This window comes from Dromiciops gliroides, chromosome 4, assembly GCF_019393635.1.
Source record: "Dromiciops gliroides isolate mDroGli1 chromosome 4, mDroGli1.pri, whole genome shotgun sequence".
Lineage (NCBI taxonomy): Eukaryota > Metazoa > Chordata > Mammalia > Microbiotheria > Microbiotheriidae > Dromiciops > Dromiciops gliroides.
In genome coordinates, this window is record NC_057864.1 from 219543184 (window position 1) to 219559807 (window position 16624).

Consider the following 16624-nt stretch of genomic DNA (forward strand, 5'->3'; position numbering starts at 1 on the left):
ACAAAAAAAAAAATACAGACCTTTTTTAGAAGAATATCTGTCAATACCATGCCCATCTTATATTTACAGAGTTGTTTTTTGGACCCAAGTGCAATATTTTACATTTATCTCTATTGGATTGAACTCAACTCAGTGCTCTAGCCTGTCAAGATCCTTCTGGATCTTTACTCTATCATTAACTATGTAACCATCCCTCCCAGTTTTGTTCATCTGCAAATTTAATGAACACACAATCTGTGCCTTTTTCTAAGTCATTGATAAAGATGTTAAATAGCACAGGACCAAATATGGATCCCTGTTATACTTCACTGGAGACTTCGTGCCATTTTGACATTGAATCATTTCCAATCTAGTCCAATAAACATTTATTAAATGCCTCCTATGTGCCAGGTACTATAAGTGTTGGGGAAATGATTAATAAAAAGAGAGATAATCTCTGCCCTCAAGGAGCAGAAAACACACAAAATAGGAAAGTGGGGTGAGGGTACCCAGTGTAAGGATACCTTATTCCATAAGAGTGGGCTGAGAGTCCAGTTTCTGCCCTCTATAAAGGACAGCATTGGGAGGAGCTTGGGACTCCACACTCTCGCCCTCCAATCAAAGTGGGGAGGAGGCTGAGGGAGATTGCAGCTTGAGTTAAAGGCATGGTAGATTAGAGATGATAACTCAACCTGGGAAGTGGTCTGCATCCTGTTCACAGGTGCAAAGTATAGATTTCCAAATATTCATTCTTCAATCCAAACAGTTCTGAATCCATTGGATTGATTATTGATTTAATCTCCATAAGAACAATATGAAATGTTTTATCAAAAATTTTGTTAAATTTGGAACGATGCCCCCAAAACTTATAAACTGTGCATACTCTTTGGCCAAACTGTACAACAATGAGGCCTATATACCCCCAAAAAGATCAAAGAAATAGGAAAGGGTTCCATATGTACAAAAATATTTATAGCAGCTCTTTTCATAGTAGCCAACAACTAGAAACTAAAGGCGTACCCACCTACTGAGGAAAGGCTAAAAAAATTGTAGTATATGAATGTAATAGAATGAGAGGGAAGCTTGGTGGTGCAATGGATACAGCACCAGCCCTGGATTCAGGAGGACCTGAGTTCAAATCCAGCCTCAGACACTTGGCACTTACTAGCTGTGTGACCCTTGGGCAAGTCACTTAACCCCTCATTGCCCCACCAAAAAAAAAAAAAAGAAAGAAACAATGAAACATTTCAGAAGAAACTAGGAAGACCTTTGTGATCTGATGCAGAATGAAGTGAGCAGAACTAGGAGAACAATTTACATAATGACAACAACATTATAGAAAAATATCTCTGAAAGACTTTAGAATTCTGATTAATTTAATCATAAGCCATGAGCCCAGAGAACTGAGGATGAATCACACCACCCACCTCCAGGCAGAGGAGTGATGGACTTAAAATCCAAAATGATCCATGCTATTTTTAGACATCCCCAACCTGGGGATTTGTTTTACTTGGCTATACATGTTTCTTGAAAGGTTTTTGTTTTGTTTTGTTTTGATTATTCAGCTGGAAGTGGGAAGAACTGGTAGAGAGCATAAATATTTATTAAAATAAATAAATAATAAAGGGAGGAAAAGCTTTGTTAAAATCTGAATCAATTATATCCATGTCCTATCCCTCATCTACCAGTTTAGTAATACGATCAGAAAAGAAAATTAAGTTAGTCTGGCATGACCTATTCTTGATGAAGATAGGCTATCTCTCTGTAATCACTACTTCACTTTCTAGTATTTGCCCACTACGTCTTCTATGAGCCATGCTATAATTTTCCCAAAAAGTGAATCATTGCCTTGTACTTTTTCAGACTCTCTTTCCTTTATTGAAAATCTGTCCTACTATTCTGATTTCCTTTATCTTTCAATTATTACTCACAATAGCTCAACAGTCACATCTGCCAATTCTTTTAGCAAATAAAGATGTAGTTCTTCTGGGCCAGATGACTCGAATTCATTAACAGTAGCTAACTCTTCTTTTACTATCTCCGTACTTATCAACTGTGGCATCTAGGTGACACAGTGGATAGAGCACTGGGCTTGGAATCAGGAAAATTCATCTTCATGAGTTCAAATCCAGCCTCAGACATTTACTAGCTGTGTGACCCTGGGCAAGTCACTTCACTCTGTTTGCCTTAGTTCTTATCTGTAAAATGAGCTGGAGAAGGAAATGGCAAACCACTCCAGTACCTTTGCCAAGAAAACCCCAAATTTGGTCATGGGGAGAGCTGGACATGATTGAACAATAACAAATTTATCAACTCCCTGACTTCTCTCTGTTGTCAATTACCATCCCATCCATCCCAAGCAAAGGTCTTAACCCTACTTTAATCTTCCTTTTTCTCTCACAGTTTATTTTTAAAAATTTGTTGTTGTTCTTGCCAAGAAAACTCCAAATGGGATCATGAAGAGTCAGATACAACTGAAATGACTAAACAACTGTAACGATTGGAATGACGCCACCTGCTGGAGACTTACTGTAGAAGAGTTCCGCCCATGAAACGAAGGTCTTTGAGGGCAAGACCAGGAGTCTTTTCTTTGGTGTCAGGAAGTGACGCAGGCTAGCGGGAGGAGGAAGGAAGAGACTGGCACTCAGTCTCACTCTCTTTCCTTTGGACTCTGGTGGAGAGCGGAGCTAGAAATGTGCTCTCCCTTTAATAGATAGGAATCTAGGCCTTTCTTCTCTCTTTATCAAATTCTTATTCTCCTTAATAAATGCTTAAAAGTCTAACTCTTGCTAAAGCTTATAATTTATTGGCGACCACTCACTAGATATTTTAGACGGTTTAGCTAGAATTTTAGCCCTTAACAGATGGCGACCACGAAGGGATTCGAACCCTCAATCTTCTGATCTTTCGGTTGGGTAAGAAATTTCCCCTACCCTAACCCTTTAAATCTTAAGTACTGCTGAATTGCCTGGTGTTTTCCCTTTAAATTTTTTCAAATGGACCTTTTAAACTCCCTAATTACCCTATTTTTTATTTTAGTCTGTTTAAACAGACAAATGGGGGATAAGATCATGTTAATGCTTTGTTTTTGTGGATTTTCTATTTTTCTTTTTATTTTTGTTAGAAGAGCCAGCAATGTACTCACACAAGGAAATATCTTCATCCAGTTACCTGGACTTGCTTCTATTTTTATCATTTATTTTTTAAATCCAAGTTGGTTGATGAGTTTCCTGTATATCCACATTGGTGTTTTCAGACAATTCTATTTTTCCTATTCATTGAATTTTTATCCCTTTGCATCTTTGGAATTTCATTTTTATGCATCTCCCATTCTTCCAAGGATGGCTTCTGAAGCATTTTCCTCCCTGGTCCCTACGTATCTCCTCTGAATTTTTTTAACAGGTCATGCCTCTTGGCGAATCATTTCAACTCTCCACTGTACTCTAAAGTCCCTTGCCCCTTCTCCCAAACAGTCCTTTTACACTTTCCTAAAAGACTCTCTAGGGGCAGCTAGGTGGCACAGTAGATAGAGCACTGGCCCTGGAGTCAGGAGGACCTGAGTTCAAATCTGGCCTCAGACACTTAACACTTACTAGCTGTGTGACCCTGGGCAAGTCACTTAACCCCAATTGCCTCACTTAAAAAAAAAAAAAAGACTCTATCCCATCCACCATGATGCTATTCCAAACCTTTTCATCTCCCCTCAAGACCTTTTCCTAGGGCTCCCTTTTCTACCCCTCCCCTCATCTCACATCAGTAAGACATCTCCTTTTACTATATCCTCCTTCACTCTTGTCTCTTATAAATAAAAAGTTCTTCTCCCTGACAAGACAATCTACATGCACCCTTGATTCCATACTTTCCTCTACCTTCCTCAGGAGATTGTCTCCATTATTGTCCCTATCCTCTATCCTTTAAACTCTCCCTATTTACTGGTTCCTTCTCTCCTGCCTAAAAACACTCCCGTGTCGCCTACATCTTTTTTACCTTTTTTTTTAAAATAAAATATTTTATTATTTTCCAGTTACATGTAGAGATAGTTTTCATTGCCTCCATCCTTTAAAAAAATACCAGCCTTGTTTGATCTGGCCATTCCCACTAGCAATTGTCCAATATCATTCTTCTCCTTAGCTAAATTCCTTGAGAAAGCTGTCTACAATAGGTATTTCTCCTCTCCTCTTACTTGCTTGTAAACTTTCTGCAGTCTGGCTTCTGACCTCATCATTCAACTGAAATAGCTCTCTCCAAAATTACCAGTGGCCTCTTAATTGCCTAATCTAATGGCCTTTTCTCAATTCTTATCCTTCTCCACCTCTTTGCAGCATTTGATGTTGTTCGTTACCATCTCTTCCTAAATATTCTAGCTTCTTAAGCTTTCATGACACTACTCTCTCCTGTTTCTTCTAGCAATGTGACTACTCCTCAACCTCCTTTGCAGGATCTTCATCCAGGTAATGCCCCTAACTGGGATTGGCTCCTATAGCTCTGACCTGGGCTTTCTCTTTTTTCTATACTATTTCATTTGGAGATCTCATTAGCTTACATGGGCTCAATTATCATCTCTATGAAGATGATTTCCTAGGTTTATATATCCTTTCCAAATCTCTTTCCTGAGCTCCATTTTTGGATATCTTGAATCAAATGTTCAATAAGTGTCTCAAATTCAACATGCTCAAAAGAAGAACTCATTGACTTTCTTTTTTTATATTTTTTGGGGAGAGGGGTCGGGGCAATGAGAGTTAAGTGACTTACCCAGGATCACACAGCTAGCTTGTGTCAAGTGTCTGAGGTCACATTTGAACTCAGGTCCTCCTGAATCCAGGGCCGGTGCTTTATCCACAGCGCCACCTAGCTGCCACTCATTGACTTTCAAAAAAATCTCCTTTCTTACTATCTTTCTTATTACTATTGAGAGCCCCACCATTCTCCTAGTCACCTAAGCTCACAGTCAATCCACTATCCACTATCTTGTCAAGTCTTATCATTTATAATTCATAATAGCTCTCGTATATGTTTAGGAGAAGGGCAAGATAGTGTGAGGGCAGGGTAAGATGATGGCAGGGATTCAGCTTCTGTGACTCACCCTCTAACTAGCTTGAGTTTCAATTTCCAAGGTGGTCTACCCTGACCAGGGCATCGCTATCTCCTTTTGGCTATAGCTTTATGAGCTGCAGCTCCCCCCCCCCAAAAAAAAAGAGCCAACAGTATGATCCACAGCCTGGAGAACTACTGAATCAAGGAGAAAAGAAGCCTGTTTGGACAAGTCCCCTGCTGGATTTCATTTGTACTAGAAGCATCTATCTCCCTGACCTCCTAGTAATCTAACTTGTGCTCTCATACCCAGACATGTACCAAACAAAGTCTTAATGTCTTAGGACCTTTTAGCACTTGGAAAAACAGACCCAAAGCCCTCTCACCTCTCAGATCTCTGTTGATCCTCAGATATGTATTTTTTTTTATTTTTCAGGAGAATATAAATAGAAATATAGAGTGCCAAAGTCTTGGTACAGTTTTAAGCTGTTAAAGCATAAATTATTAAATTCTAACAGCACTAAGACTTTTGGGACACCCTGTATGGTTAGTTACCTCTCAGTTACTCTATGATGATCTATTTAATCCCAAACTCCCCCTTTCCACCCAATATTTTTCTGGACCACTTCTCATGCTGTTTAAACTCATTTGACTATCAAACCAAATGATTTTATAAAGGATAGAAAGGAAAAATCCCATCATGAAACTCTGATTCTGATAGGACTTTTGTATTATTCACTGACTTGGATTATTCATGTCATCACTCCCCTCCATTAGCTAACTATATAAAGAGTAATAGACTAGGGGTCAGGAGGTCAGGGTAACTGGCTCTGTGACCTTCAGTAAGTCACTTCCTCATCTGGATCACAATTTCTTCCTCTGTAAAATAAAGACTCATTAGATTAGATGATCTCTAAGACCCCTATAAGCCATAGCAGGCTATTATAATTCTATTTGTTGCAGCTAATATCTTAGCTAGGAAGTAATGCAAACACAATTGCAGGAATTCAAACATTCATTCATTTATTCATGGACAATAATACTTTCCATCAAGGCGAAATGAATTATGTAAAACAAAAAAAGGTAATTTGTCTTGACAATAGGACTATATAAAACGTTCTGACTCATGAATTCACTATGAACAATAGTAGATGTTTGGGCTTTAGTCTTGATATAAAATATATCATCATGCTTTAAAAAAAATCTTCATTCCTCCAAAATAATCTAGCCTTTTCCCCACTTCTTCTCTTCCCCTAAACTTCACTTTCCTGTGATTAGTAGTAGTAGTAGACTATCTGAACATACTCTGGAAAAAGAGACTGACCCCTCTTTTAGTCCTTGGTTGTCATAAACATAAGTGCACATGGGTTTGGTCTGGAAATGCCTACCTGGCCCAATGCTCCATTCTTGTCTATGTCATGGATAGAATGTCAGAGCTGGAAAGAAACTTGGAAATTATCTGGTCCTTCCCCTCACTTTGCAGATGAAAAAAACCAAGACCCAGAGAGATGAAGGCTGCACAGTTAGTGAGGGGACAGCTCGGAGCACTGAATTTAGTCGGGATACCTGGGTTAATTCCCACTTCTGCTTCTTACTATTGACTTTTCAAAAAGAGAAAAGTCTCCTACCTTTCTCTGGGCTTCAGGTCTCTCATTTATAAAACTGGTGGATGGGGGATTTCTAGGGAACTCTCCCACTTTGAATCCTGTAACCCTGAGAGGTGGAGCTGAGACTAGACCGCAGTCTCAGCATTCCCATTGTTTCACTGGGCCTGTGGGGAGCTATGAAAAAGCTGTGTTCTAGGAGACTGGGAGGCAAAATCTCATCCTGCACATACTCTTTACTGCTATCGCCTTCCCTGACATACCTGCCAGTTGGCCTGACTTTCTCACCTGGAAGTCAGACTTACCCAAAGGAGACAGGAAAAAAAAGGCCTGAACTTACTTGCCTGCCGTTGCCCCCCCTCCCATCGCCTCATTCCTCTTCAGCCTTGAGTGGGAACACGGGACTGCAATCTGCTACCTTCCTAAGGAACCAGGGGGCCTGAAATGCAATTAACCTAATTGTCTGGGCAGATTGTGAGACCTGAGGGAGACAGGAACTTAGACACTGAAAGCAGGGAAGAGTGTCTAGGACAATCTCATTTTCAGGATGGAAAATAACCAGGGTGATGTAGACATGGTGGTGCAAGCCTGTAATCCCTGCTACCAGAGGAGGCAGAGACCAAAGGATTGCTTGAGCTCGGGAGTTGTGAGATACAGTGGAGCTAAGTCCTACTGATTTATCCATATTAAGGTCCAGTATCAATATGGTGGGTCCCTGAGAGTAGGAGACCATCAGGCTGTCCAAAGGAGAGTGAACTTGTCCAGAATCATAACTGCCGCAAGTCAGAGGTTCCATAACTATCAATAGTGGGATTGGGTCCATGAATGGTCACTGTACTCCATTCTGGCAAGATAAGGAGACTCACACTTTTATTTTTTTTTAGTGAGGCAATTGGGGTTAAGTGACTTGCCCAGGGTCATACAGCTAGTAAGTGTTAAGTATCTGAGGCCGGATTTGAACTCAGGTACTCCTGACTCCAGGGCCGTACTTTATCCACTGCACCACCTATCTGCCCCCAGGAGACTCACTCCTAAAGAAGGGAAGGAAAGAAGGAAAAGGGGTAGGGAATCGAGGTAGAAGTCAGGGTGACTGTTAGAGAAAAGTCCTTGCTCCCTCTGTAGATCCATATTATAGACACATAATATTGGGGTTAGAAGGGATCTTAGAAATCAAACAGTCCAACCTTTCATTCTGCAAATTAAGAAATTGAGGCCCAGAGAGGAGAAACAAAGTGTCAGCTTGGAAGTGTCTCTAGTGGACTGCATATGGCATCTACACTTAGCTCTATGTCATTTAACATGTCTCTAAGGCAGGCTAGAGCTCATAAGCAGTTATTGATGTGCTTCTCCTTAACACAATTAATTTTTTCTTCTTTTTTAAAAATAAATTTGCATTGATATCAATTAAATCTTACTGAATAATTAGTTTTGTCCATAGCCAGCCTAAATTTCCAGAATGAGAAAAAAAAATCAACAAAATTTATTCAATCTTTCCCAAAAAATCTGATAATATATGTAATATTCCAAATCCTTAGATGACTATCCCTGCCTCACCTCTGCAGAGAGTTCAGGAAAGGTGTCTTCTCATATATCTTCCCAAATGATGAGGATCTATTTTTTATTTCCAGTTCTTTGCTACCACCAAAGTGATGCTATAAAATATTTTTGGTATATTATGGAGGCCTTCTATTTATCAGTGACTTCCTTGGCCTAGCAGAGGAATCTCTAGGTGAAAGAGCATCAGTATTTTAGCCACTTTAATTTGCATAATGACAACTACTTTCCACAATTAACTCAGTCAAGGCATTTTCTAAAAAGGAATAGTACGAAAAGTAGCTACAAGAAAATTCCTACCCAACTCCCTCAGAAAGCTGAGGCAGACCCTCTTACAAATATACTTATTATCCATGGGCAGAGTGAGCACAAGCTTGGAGTACAATGTAGCACACATGTAGGGAAAGGTCAAGACAATATCTCCAGAACAATGAGGCCTCAAAGTCTTTCTCATCCTTGTGCAATCCTCTCTGTCAACTCTCCCTTGCCAGAGCTAGCTCTCTCTTAAGTCCATAGCCAGCTCCTTTTCTCTGCTGCCAGAAACACCACTCTTTGAAACTAGTTCTAGACATGAGCAACTACAGAGTGTGCATCTATTCCATCAACCGAGTCTCATATTCTCTTTGACTCCTAGGCAATAGCTCCACTGCTAGACACCTAACCATTGAGAATCAGGGGAGAAAAGAAAAGCCCTCCTCCTTCTCCTCAAGAGATGAAGAGTTTCAACCCCTTGTTAACACATTAACTTTACTCTCTGTGATTATATCCTATGACTACACTGACTGAGGTGAGAGTAGAGAAAAAACCCATGCATATATTTAAACTTACAAAATTTGTAGATATGACACAAGGGAATAAGCATTTATTAAGTACCTACTGCATGCCAGGCACTTTACAGATAATGCCTCATTTGATCCTCACAACCACCCTATGAGGTAGGTGCTGTTATTATCCCCATTTTATAATTGAGAAAATTGAGACAAACAGAAGTTTGTCACATAAATCTGAGTCTAGATTTGAACTCAGATCTTCCTGACTCCGGGCCTGAAGATCCAACCACTATACCATCTAGCTGCTAATAATGTGGAGAACAACCAAAGAGGGTCACTCAGAATCCAGCAACATCTCCCAAACATTCCCCCTTCTCTCTTCTTTTTTTTTTTTTTGTTGTTGTCAAAAATCTTTAATGTAACAAGGAGGAGGGGAATTAGTTTTTGTAGCCTCGGCTAGCACGGCAGCCCCTGGCACGTTCGAACTTTCGGCCCTTGGATCGGACATATGGTTTAGTGTGGCTGTGGGGAGTGCCAGGTGCCTTCCCAAAATGCCTGTATACCTCGCGGCCCTTGCGGGGACCAGACAGCAGGACAGTGCCCTTGCCCTTGGGTGAGCTCATGGCCAGCTGGTCAAAGGTGAGGATCTTCCCACCAGCCTTGAGGATGCGATTCCGGGCATTGCTAGTAACACGAAGAGCACACACCTTCAGCTTGGGGACATCCTGGATCCTCACATCATCGGTCACGGTCCCAACAACCACAGCTGTCTTGTTTTCCCTGCCCGGCAGTTTCATCTTCCTGATCATTCGGGACAGGGACAGGGGGGGCCGGTTGGTCCGGCTCATGAACAGCCTTTTCAGCACAACCTTGTTGAAAGTTGAGTTGGTTCTTCGGGCCAGGAACCGGTAGAGCTTCACCAACAGCCGCAGGTAGATGTCCTGGCTCTTGGGCTCCTTGCGCCGGACTTTCCGGTCCTTGTTATGGCGAGTGTCGACTCCCATGCTGGCGCCCTACCGAAGACCGGCCCAACCAGGAAAGACCGACGGGCCGCGGGGCAGGTTGGGAAGCCCCCTTCTCTCTTCTGATACTGATACCACCCTAATACAGGCCCTCATCTCCTTATGCCTGATTGTGGGTCTGCCTGCCTAGATTCTCCCACCACTTCAATCCATCCTCCATTCAGATGCTAAAATGGTTTTCCCAAAGCATGGGAGGTTCATATCGATCTCCTACTCAATAAATTCCAGTGGCTCCCTAATCACCTCCAGGATCAAATACACAATCCTCTGTTTGGTGTGTAGAGCCCTTCATAGTCTGTCCCCACCCCCTCACTTTTACACTCTCTTTGTGCCTCCCTCCCCACCATGTACTTTTTTTTTTTTGGTGGGACAATGAGGGTTGAGTGACTTGCCCAGGGTCACACAGCTAGTGTCAAGTGTCTAAGGCTGGATTTGAACTCAGGTCCTCCTGAATCCAGGGCCAGTCCTTTATCTACTGGCCCACCTAGCTGCCCCCCCTCCCCCCGCCTGTGTACTTTTTGATCAAGTGACACCAACCTTCTTGCTGTTCCTCAACAAAACACTCCAACCTCAATTTGGGGGGATTTTCTCTGGCTGCCCTCCATACCTGAAATGATCTCCCTCCTCATCTTCACCACCTGGCTTCTTTATAGTCCAGCTTAAAATCCAACTTCTACAGGAAGTATTTCCCAAACCTCTTATAGTACCTTCTTTCATTAATTCTTATTTAGTCTATATATTTCTTCTCTGTACATAAATGTGTTTGGTATGTTGTCCTCCGCTATTAGATTGCGAGCTTCCTGAGAGCAGGGATTGTCTTTTGGCTTTTTTTTGTATCTCCAGTGCTTAGCACAGTGATTGGCACACAATAAGTGCTTAATAATTGACTAACTGAGAGTCATGCCACATGAGAATCCAGTGAAGGAACTAGGAGAATTTAATGTGCAGAAGAAATGACTCAGGGGCAGCTAGGTGGTTGCAGTAGATAAAGCACTGGCCCTGGATTCAGAGAGGACCTGAGTTCAAATCCGGCCTTAGACACTTGATACTTAATTAGCTGTGTGTACCTCTGGGCAAGTCACTTAACCCCCCATTGCCCAGCAAAAAAAAAAAAAAAGACAGAGAAAGAAAGAAAAGAAATGACTCAGAGGAAAATATGGCTGGTTTCAGTTCTTGAAAAGCTATCCTATTGTTGGGAGGGGGATTGGTATTTAAATGTTCTATATAACCTCTGAAGAATTAGGAGCACTGAGTGGCAGTGGTAAGGGAAAATTTTAGGCTAGATATAATCAAAATAATCCAACCAAGTTAGGGCTATCTCCAAAGTAGAATGGGCTATCTCAGGATGTCTTCAAGCAAAATCTTGATTACCACTCATCAAGTATATCCTTTACAATCTAAAATGATGTTATTCTTATATCTCATCAACTCTATTCTAACCAGATCAATGGGCTCATCTTCCTTGAAGACTTAATAACCTCCAACTTTAGCACCAGGCAAAATTGTGAAATAGACAAACTTCCACTGAGAATTCAATTCTGTCATTCATTTACCTTAAGCCTTCCTTTCCAATTCCTCTCTGGTTAACCTTGTATTCAATTTCCATGGGGTGAACCAGGATTAATAAGGAAGGGGTTTTTCCATAAGAATTAGCATTTTTTTTCATTTTAATGGTTACTCTTAAGGACCTCAAACCTTCCAGCCCCAAAGGAAAAAACCTAAAGATGAAAGCAGAAATTACCTAGTCCCACTTCTGATTCCTTGCAGAAAGCTTTGTACAGTATTCTCTTTATTTTACTTATACAAATAGATGAGGTTGGAAAAAGTAGGTGAAGGAGATAAGTTTGAGCAGGGTGAGACCTCCTTTGAAAGTCTATCTCTAAGGAACCAGATTACAGTTTTCAGAATCTAATCCCAATGCAGAAAAGTGACCAAACTACAACCCAAGTATGAAGCCCTGGATGCCTGAAACTGGCCCTCACTTAGCACACTAAGAATCCTTTCTCATCCTCCAAATCCTTAATTGCCTCTTCTACATAACCTCTTCCCCCACCAATATCCCCTTCCCAAGATATTCAAAATCTACTCATATTCCCTGATGCCTTCTTGCCCTGCTGACTTGTCAGATGTCTCAAAGGCTCTTGATTGGCACATTATGTCATTGGATTCTGGTATTCCAACCAAGCCAGTGAACCATCTACATCCAGAGTAATGGGCAGGAGTCACTCAATTTTACCTCCCCAACCTCAGTGGGGTAGAGTGGGCTAAGAAAACCTCGGTATAGAGAGATGTGTCTGTTTGGGGGTTATGGTGGGGGGAGGGGTAGACAAAGTGAAAATACAAGAGGAATGAAACAAGGGAAAACAGTTTAAAGGGGTGGGAGTTGTGGGAAGAAAAAGGAGGAACTGGAAAAAATTCTGTTAAGTTGAAGCTAAGGTTCCAATCAAATATTTATCAGTATAATTGATCTCTCCTGTGTCTGCCAAAAAGCCCATTTGACCAGCTTCCTCTCCCTCATTCCTTGTCGCTTCCTTTCCCATGGTCTTTGTTTTTCACTGTTTTCTTTACCTTCTCCCTTTGTTCCTTGCTTTTCTTTTCATTACACTCTCTTACCGCCTCCGCTTTCCTAACTCTTTCCGTGGTCTCCCTTTGTGGTTCCCTTCTCCCCTAACTGCAATCCTCCTCATCGTTCTCTGCTTCTTTCATCCTCTATCCTTTCCTTTTCCTCGCTGCACCCCAAACTCCCTCTCTTCCCTCTGCCCGCTCTTATCTTTCCTCTCTTGGTAGGGGAGCTGTGGGCCTGATGCATTCTCTAACATGTTTGTTAATAATGGCCAATGGGGCCTTTGCAGACACTTTAGAACAATGATGCGGGAGTCTCCAGTGAAAGGAGGAGTGTGTGTGTGTGTGTGTCCCTCTTTTGTTGTTCTTGAAGTTGAATGTTGCCCCAGTTTCTCAGTCTCTAAAGATAGAGGGAAGAGATCTGCCAACTGCACCAAAGCAAGGGGACTAGAGAGTTTGCTCATTAGGCATACAACTCCATAGCTCAGAGCATCCCAGGGGTGGCCAGAGCAGAACCCTTGAGATAACAGTTTTGGAGGATAGCACAAGAAGGGGCTACAGACTCTGGCAAACCTTGAAGAATGAACCTCTCTCATAGGCCCACTCATGGATACCTTTGTGGAAATACTACCCTATTTCATTTACCACGCATCTCCCTAGAGGAGGTTCCAACCCTCTCAAAAGAGCCTTAGACTCAAAGATGACCCTGGCATAAGTTTAATGTTGCTGCTTCCCAAAATGTATTTGTAATGGAATAAGAGAGGTTGAATCTGGAAATAGAGAGCCTCCTGTGACCCCAAATCCCCCCTTAAAATTACCTAAAAAGTGATATCTAATAGAAATCGTTTGGCTGAGTCATCTCCATCCTTGCCTGATCCTGGAAACCAAACCCTTTCTTCTGAGGTTGAATGGTTTTGGAGCAGGACCAGTCTGATGTTCCCAAATCTGTGATCCAAAGGCCAAATTTCTTAGCTGGCCCCACGCATCCCTGGACTCCTTGGATAGTCCTTGGGGTTCTTCAGGGTGAGTGGTTGGAGTCAGCTCCCCCATCCCATCTTTCCCCCATGTTAAATGTAAAATCTTAGAGATCCTCTTGTAAATAGTGATAAATCTAGATTGTCAACTCTTTGAAGGAGAGGAGTTATATATTAACACTCATACTATAGCCCCTAGAACAAAGGCCATGTACTAATTACCACTCATTGTTGGAGTCAGGCAAGCTAACTTGGATATGAGGATTTGAGCAACGCTTGTCTTGAGTATCAGGGCCTTATTATCTGCTTTTCTGCCCTCCTCTTACATACTGGCTCCCAATCTAGGACAAAAGATCCTCCTGGACCACCACTTACCCCCTATTCCTCCTACCACACACACACACACACACACACATACATACATACATGCACACATGCATGCATGGAGAGATAACCTTCTTGACATTAGAGTGGGCCCTAGATCAGAAGAGACCCGGTTGAGGATTGGGGGGAATAAATACATACCTTAAACATGCCTCACCCCTCTATAATCAGCCAGGCTCCAGGAACTACCAGTGTTGACTATCAGTCAGGAGCAAGAACTGAAACATCTGTCCCTACTGCTCTATGAATATCACAAATCCACTCTCTTCCTACCTTTCTCAATGTTACCATTGCATTGCATCCATGAGGAGTTGACAATCTATATTACCTTGTGGTTTTATTCAGTGATGCTGAGTCATAGACTGCCCCCTTCTCTGACCACTTTCTTCTGTGTCCTCCTACCCATTCACATTCTCCCCACCCTTTTTGTACCCCAATACCACTCTACCCTATCTTTCCAAATGTACCTAGAATCTGCTGTTCTATTGTTAGCAAACATATTTGTCATATGCCATTCCCTCGGAAATCAGATTGAATTAATTTTTTATTTTAATTTTCCATATGCATGTTGGCTTCCTTCAAATAAAACATAATTCATTTTGACCTTTGTAGTCCCAACACCAAGCACAACTCCTGGAGCAGCAGGTAATGAATAAATGCTTGTTAAATGCAATTAATAAATGCTTCCTGATAGTCATAGGGTCTATAGCCTTAAAGTTAGATGGGATCTTAGAGTTCTTCTTGTCCAAGCTCTGATTTTACAGATAAGGAAACTGAGGTGCAAGGGGGCTAAGTGACTTGCTTACTGGTAGTAAGTGGCAGGTAAAGACAATATTTTCTTAAACTCTCTCTGTCTCTCTCTCTTTCTCTCTGTCTCTGTGTCTCTTTCTCTGTCTCTTTCTCTCTCTGTCTCTGTCTGTCTCTGCCTCTGTCTGTCTCTCTGTCTCTGTGTCTCTGTCTCTTTCTCTGTCTCTGTGTCTCTGTCTCTGTCTGTCTCTGTTTCTGTCTGTCTCTCTGTCTCTGTCTCTCTTTCTGTCTCTCTCTGGATGACTCTATAACCTTGAAAACTCCACCAGTAGAGGGCATCATCGTATAATAGAAAGAACACTGGATTTTCCCCTGGCTAAGCACATACAAACTGAATATTCTTGGTCAGGTCTTTTCTGAGTCTCAGTTTCATAATCTAGAAAATGAGGTTGATAATGCTAGCACTACCGATCACACAGGGTTGTTGTAAATTTGACAATATATTTCAAAGTACTTTGTAGCAGCAAAGGGCTGGAACTATCATAACTGCTACTACGAGTAATAATTTGTCTATAGCAGTAATAATAACAAAGGTGATGCATCAAGACTGCTATGCCTCTGGACAATTTCCCACTAAACTAGAAGGACTCTCTTTACGGGACTGTGGAAGGGGGCAGGCAGTGTCTTGAGCCCAGAGTGCCACCGAGATTCTAACCAGACCCCTCCTGTTGCTTTCTCTCTTTCTCTCTCTCCGCCCAGGGTAATCAGGACACCACGGCTCCTCCTGAAGCGATGGCTCAGCCCTACCCCCAGGCCCAGTATCCCCCACCGCCACAGAACAGCATCCCCACTGAGTATGTGCCACCCCACCCTCACCCCACACAGGACTACTCGGGCCAGACCACAGTACCAGAACATGCCATGACCCTCTACACACCAGCACAGACCCACCCAGAGCAGCCAGGCACCGACGCCAGCACACAACCCATCACTGGGACACAGACAGTACCGGTAAGAAACCCCTGCCACCAGCCAGCCTCATATCTTCTAGGGCCCCAGGCACTGTCTTCCAAGACCCCATCACTCAGGCCCATCTGGACCTTTTCTTTAGGACTTTCAGGAACCGGGGTGGGGGGAGAGGAGGGCAGGGCATTGAAGTAGCCCTGGCCTATGAAAGAACTCAAGACAAGGTCCATCAAGAGAAAATGGGGGTGTAGGCCACAAAAGAATGCATGGAGGTGATGCGGGGAAACCAAGGACTGAGCCAAGAAAGGCATGGCTCCTTGATGGGAAAGGGGTTAGGCAGAGAGGGATGATGACAGTGGGGCATAGCGCTCCCTGGGGAGTGGAAGGGAGGTTTCGGTAACAAGGACAGGTTCTTTTTATAGAATTTAGTGATTCCTTCCTCTCACTCCCTCAGGCCTATACACACAGAAACTTTAGGTCCCTCTGGCATGTCCCATTAGTTCCTCATCGGGATGACAATAAAACTCAATAAGTTGTTTCTGAAGGGAGTGGCTAAAGAAGGCTTAGGAAACATGGCTGTCTAAGCCACCCACCCCTTGGTTCCCTGAGCTGTCTGTCAGTTTTGGCAGTTCTGAAAAGGAAACTGAATCACTTTATTTGAGAGATGAACAGTGTCTTCAGCTGCCAGTAACCTGTTAATAGAAAGTAAGAAAAATCACCAAACCCAGACATCCTGAGCAGCTGCTGTAACCCTGCTGACGGGGCCCTCTCTCTTAGCTGTCTCGGGTTACCAGCTCTCCTATCGTTTCTAATCACTTGTAATCTACCTGCTTGGCTGCCCTCCAATCAGATAGCTTCAATTATGTGGTTGTAATGCAGTTCCGAAGGGGAAAGTGCTGAGCCATGCACTTCATAGAGATTTCCTGATAAGAAAGGGAGAGCTTGTTAAGAAGTAACCATCACACTGGGCCAGACCCTGGCCCATCTATCTCCTCCACAGGATGAGCCCCTGTTTCCTCTTATTTTGAGGC

General features: G+C 42.5%; 2 protein-coding genes across 11 annotated transcripts in view; one reads left to right on the plus strand and one right to left on the minus strand.

The window, feature by feature from the left end:
* RBFOX3 (RNA binding fox-1 homolog 3) overlaps window positions 1–16624 on the plus strand; it is a 983769-nt gene that overhangs the window by 918543 nt on the left and 48602 nt on the right. For all 10 annotated transcript variants that reach the window (XM_043964755.1, XM_043964756.1, XM_043964759.1 and 7 more), the window contains one exon: window positions 15387–15638. In XM_043964755.1, the coding sequence (XP_043820690.1) occupies window positions 15420–15638 (219 nt within the window). In that variant the 5' untranslated portion in view covers window positions 15387–15419. The remainder of the gene's footprint in view (window positions 1–15386; window positions 15639–16624) is intronic.
* Window positions 9336–9957, minus strand: LOC122726792 (60S ribosomal protein L18-like). Its single transcript, XM_043964764.1, has one exon. The coding sequence runs from the start codon at window positions 9940–9942 to the stop codon at window positions 9376–9378; it is 567 nt and encodes a 188-aa protein (XP_043820699.1). The 5' UTR covers window positions 9943–9957; the 3' UTR covers window positions 9336–9375.

What these genes read in the sequence shown, in the direction of transcription:
- LOC122726792 (XM_043964764.1), bottom strand. Translation starts at nt 9,942, where the DNA reads ATGGGAGTCGACACTCGCCATAACAAGGACCGGAAAGTCCGGCGCAAG.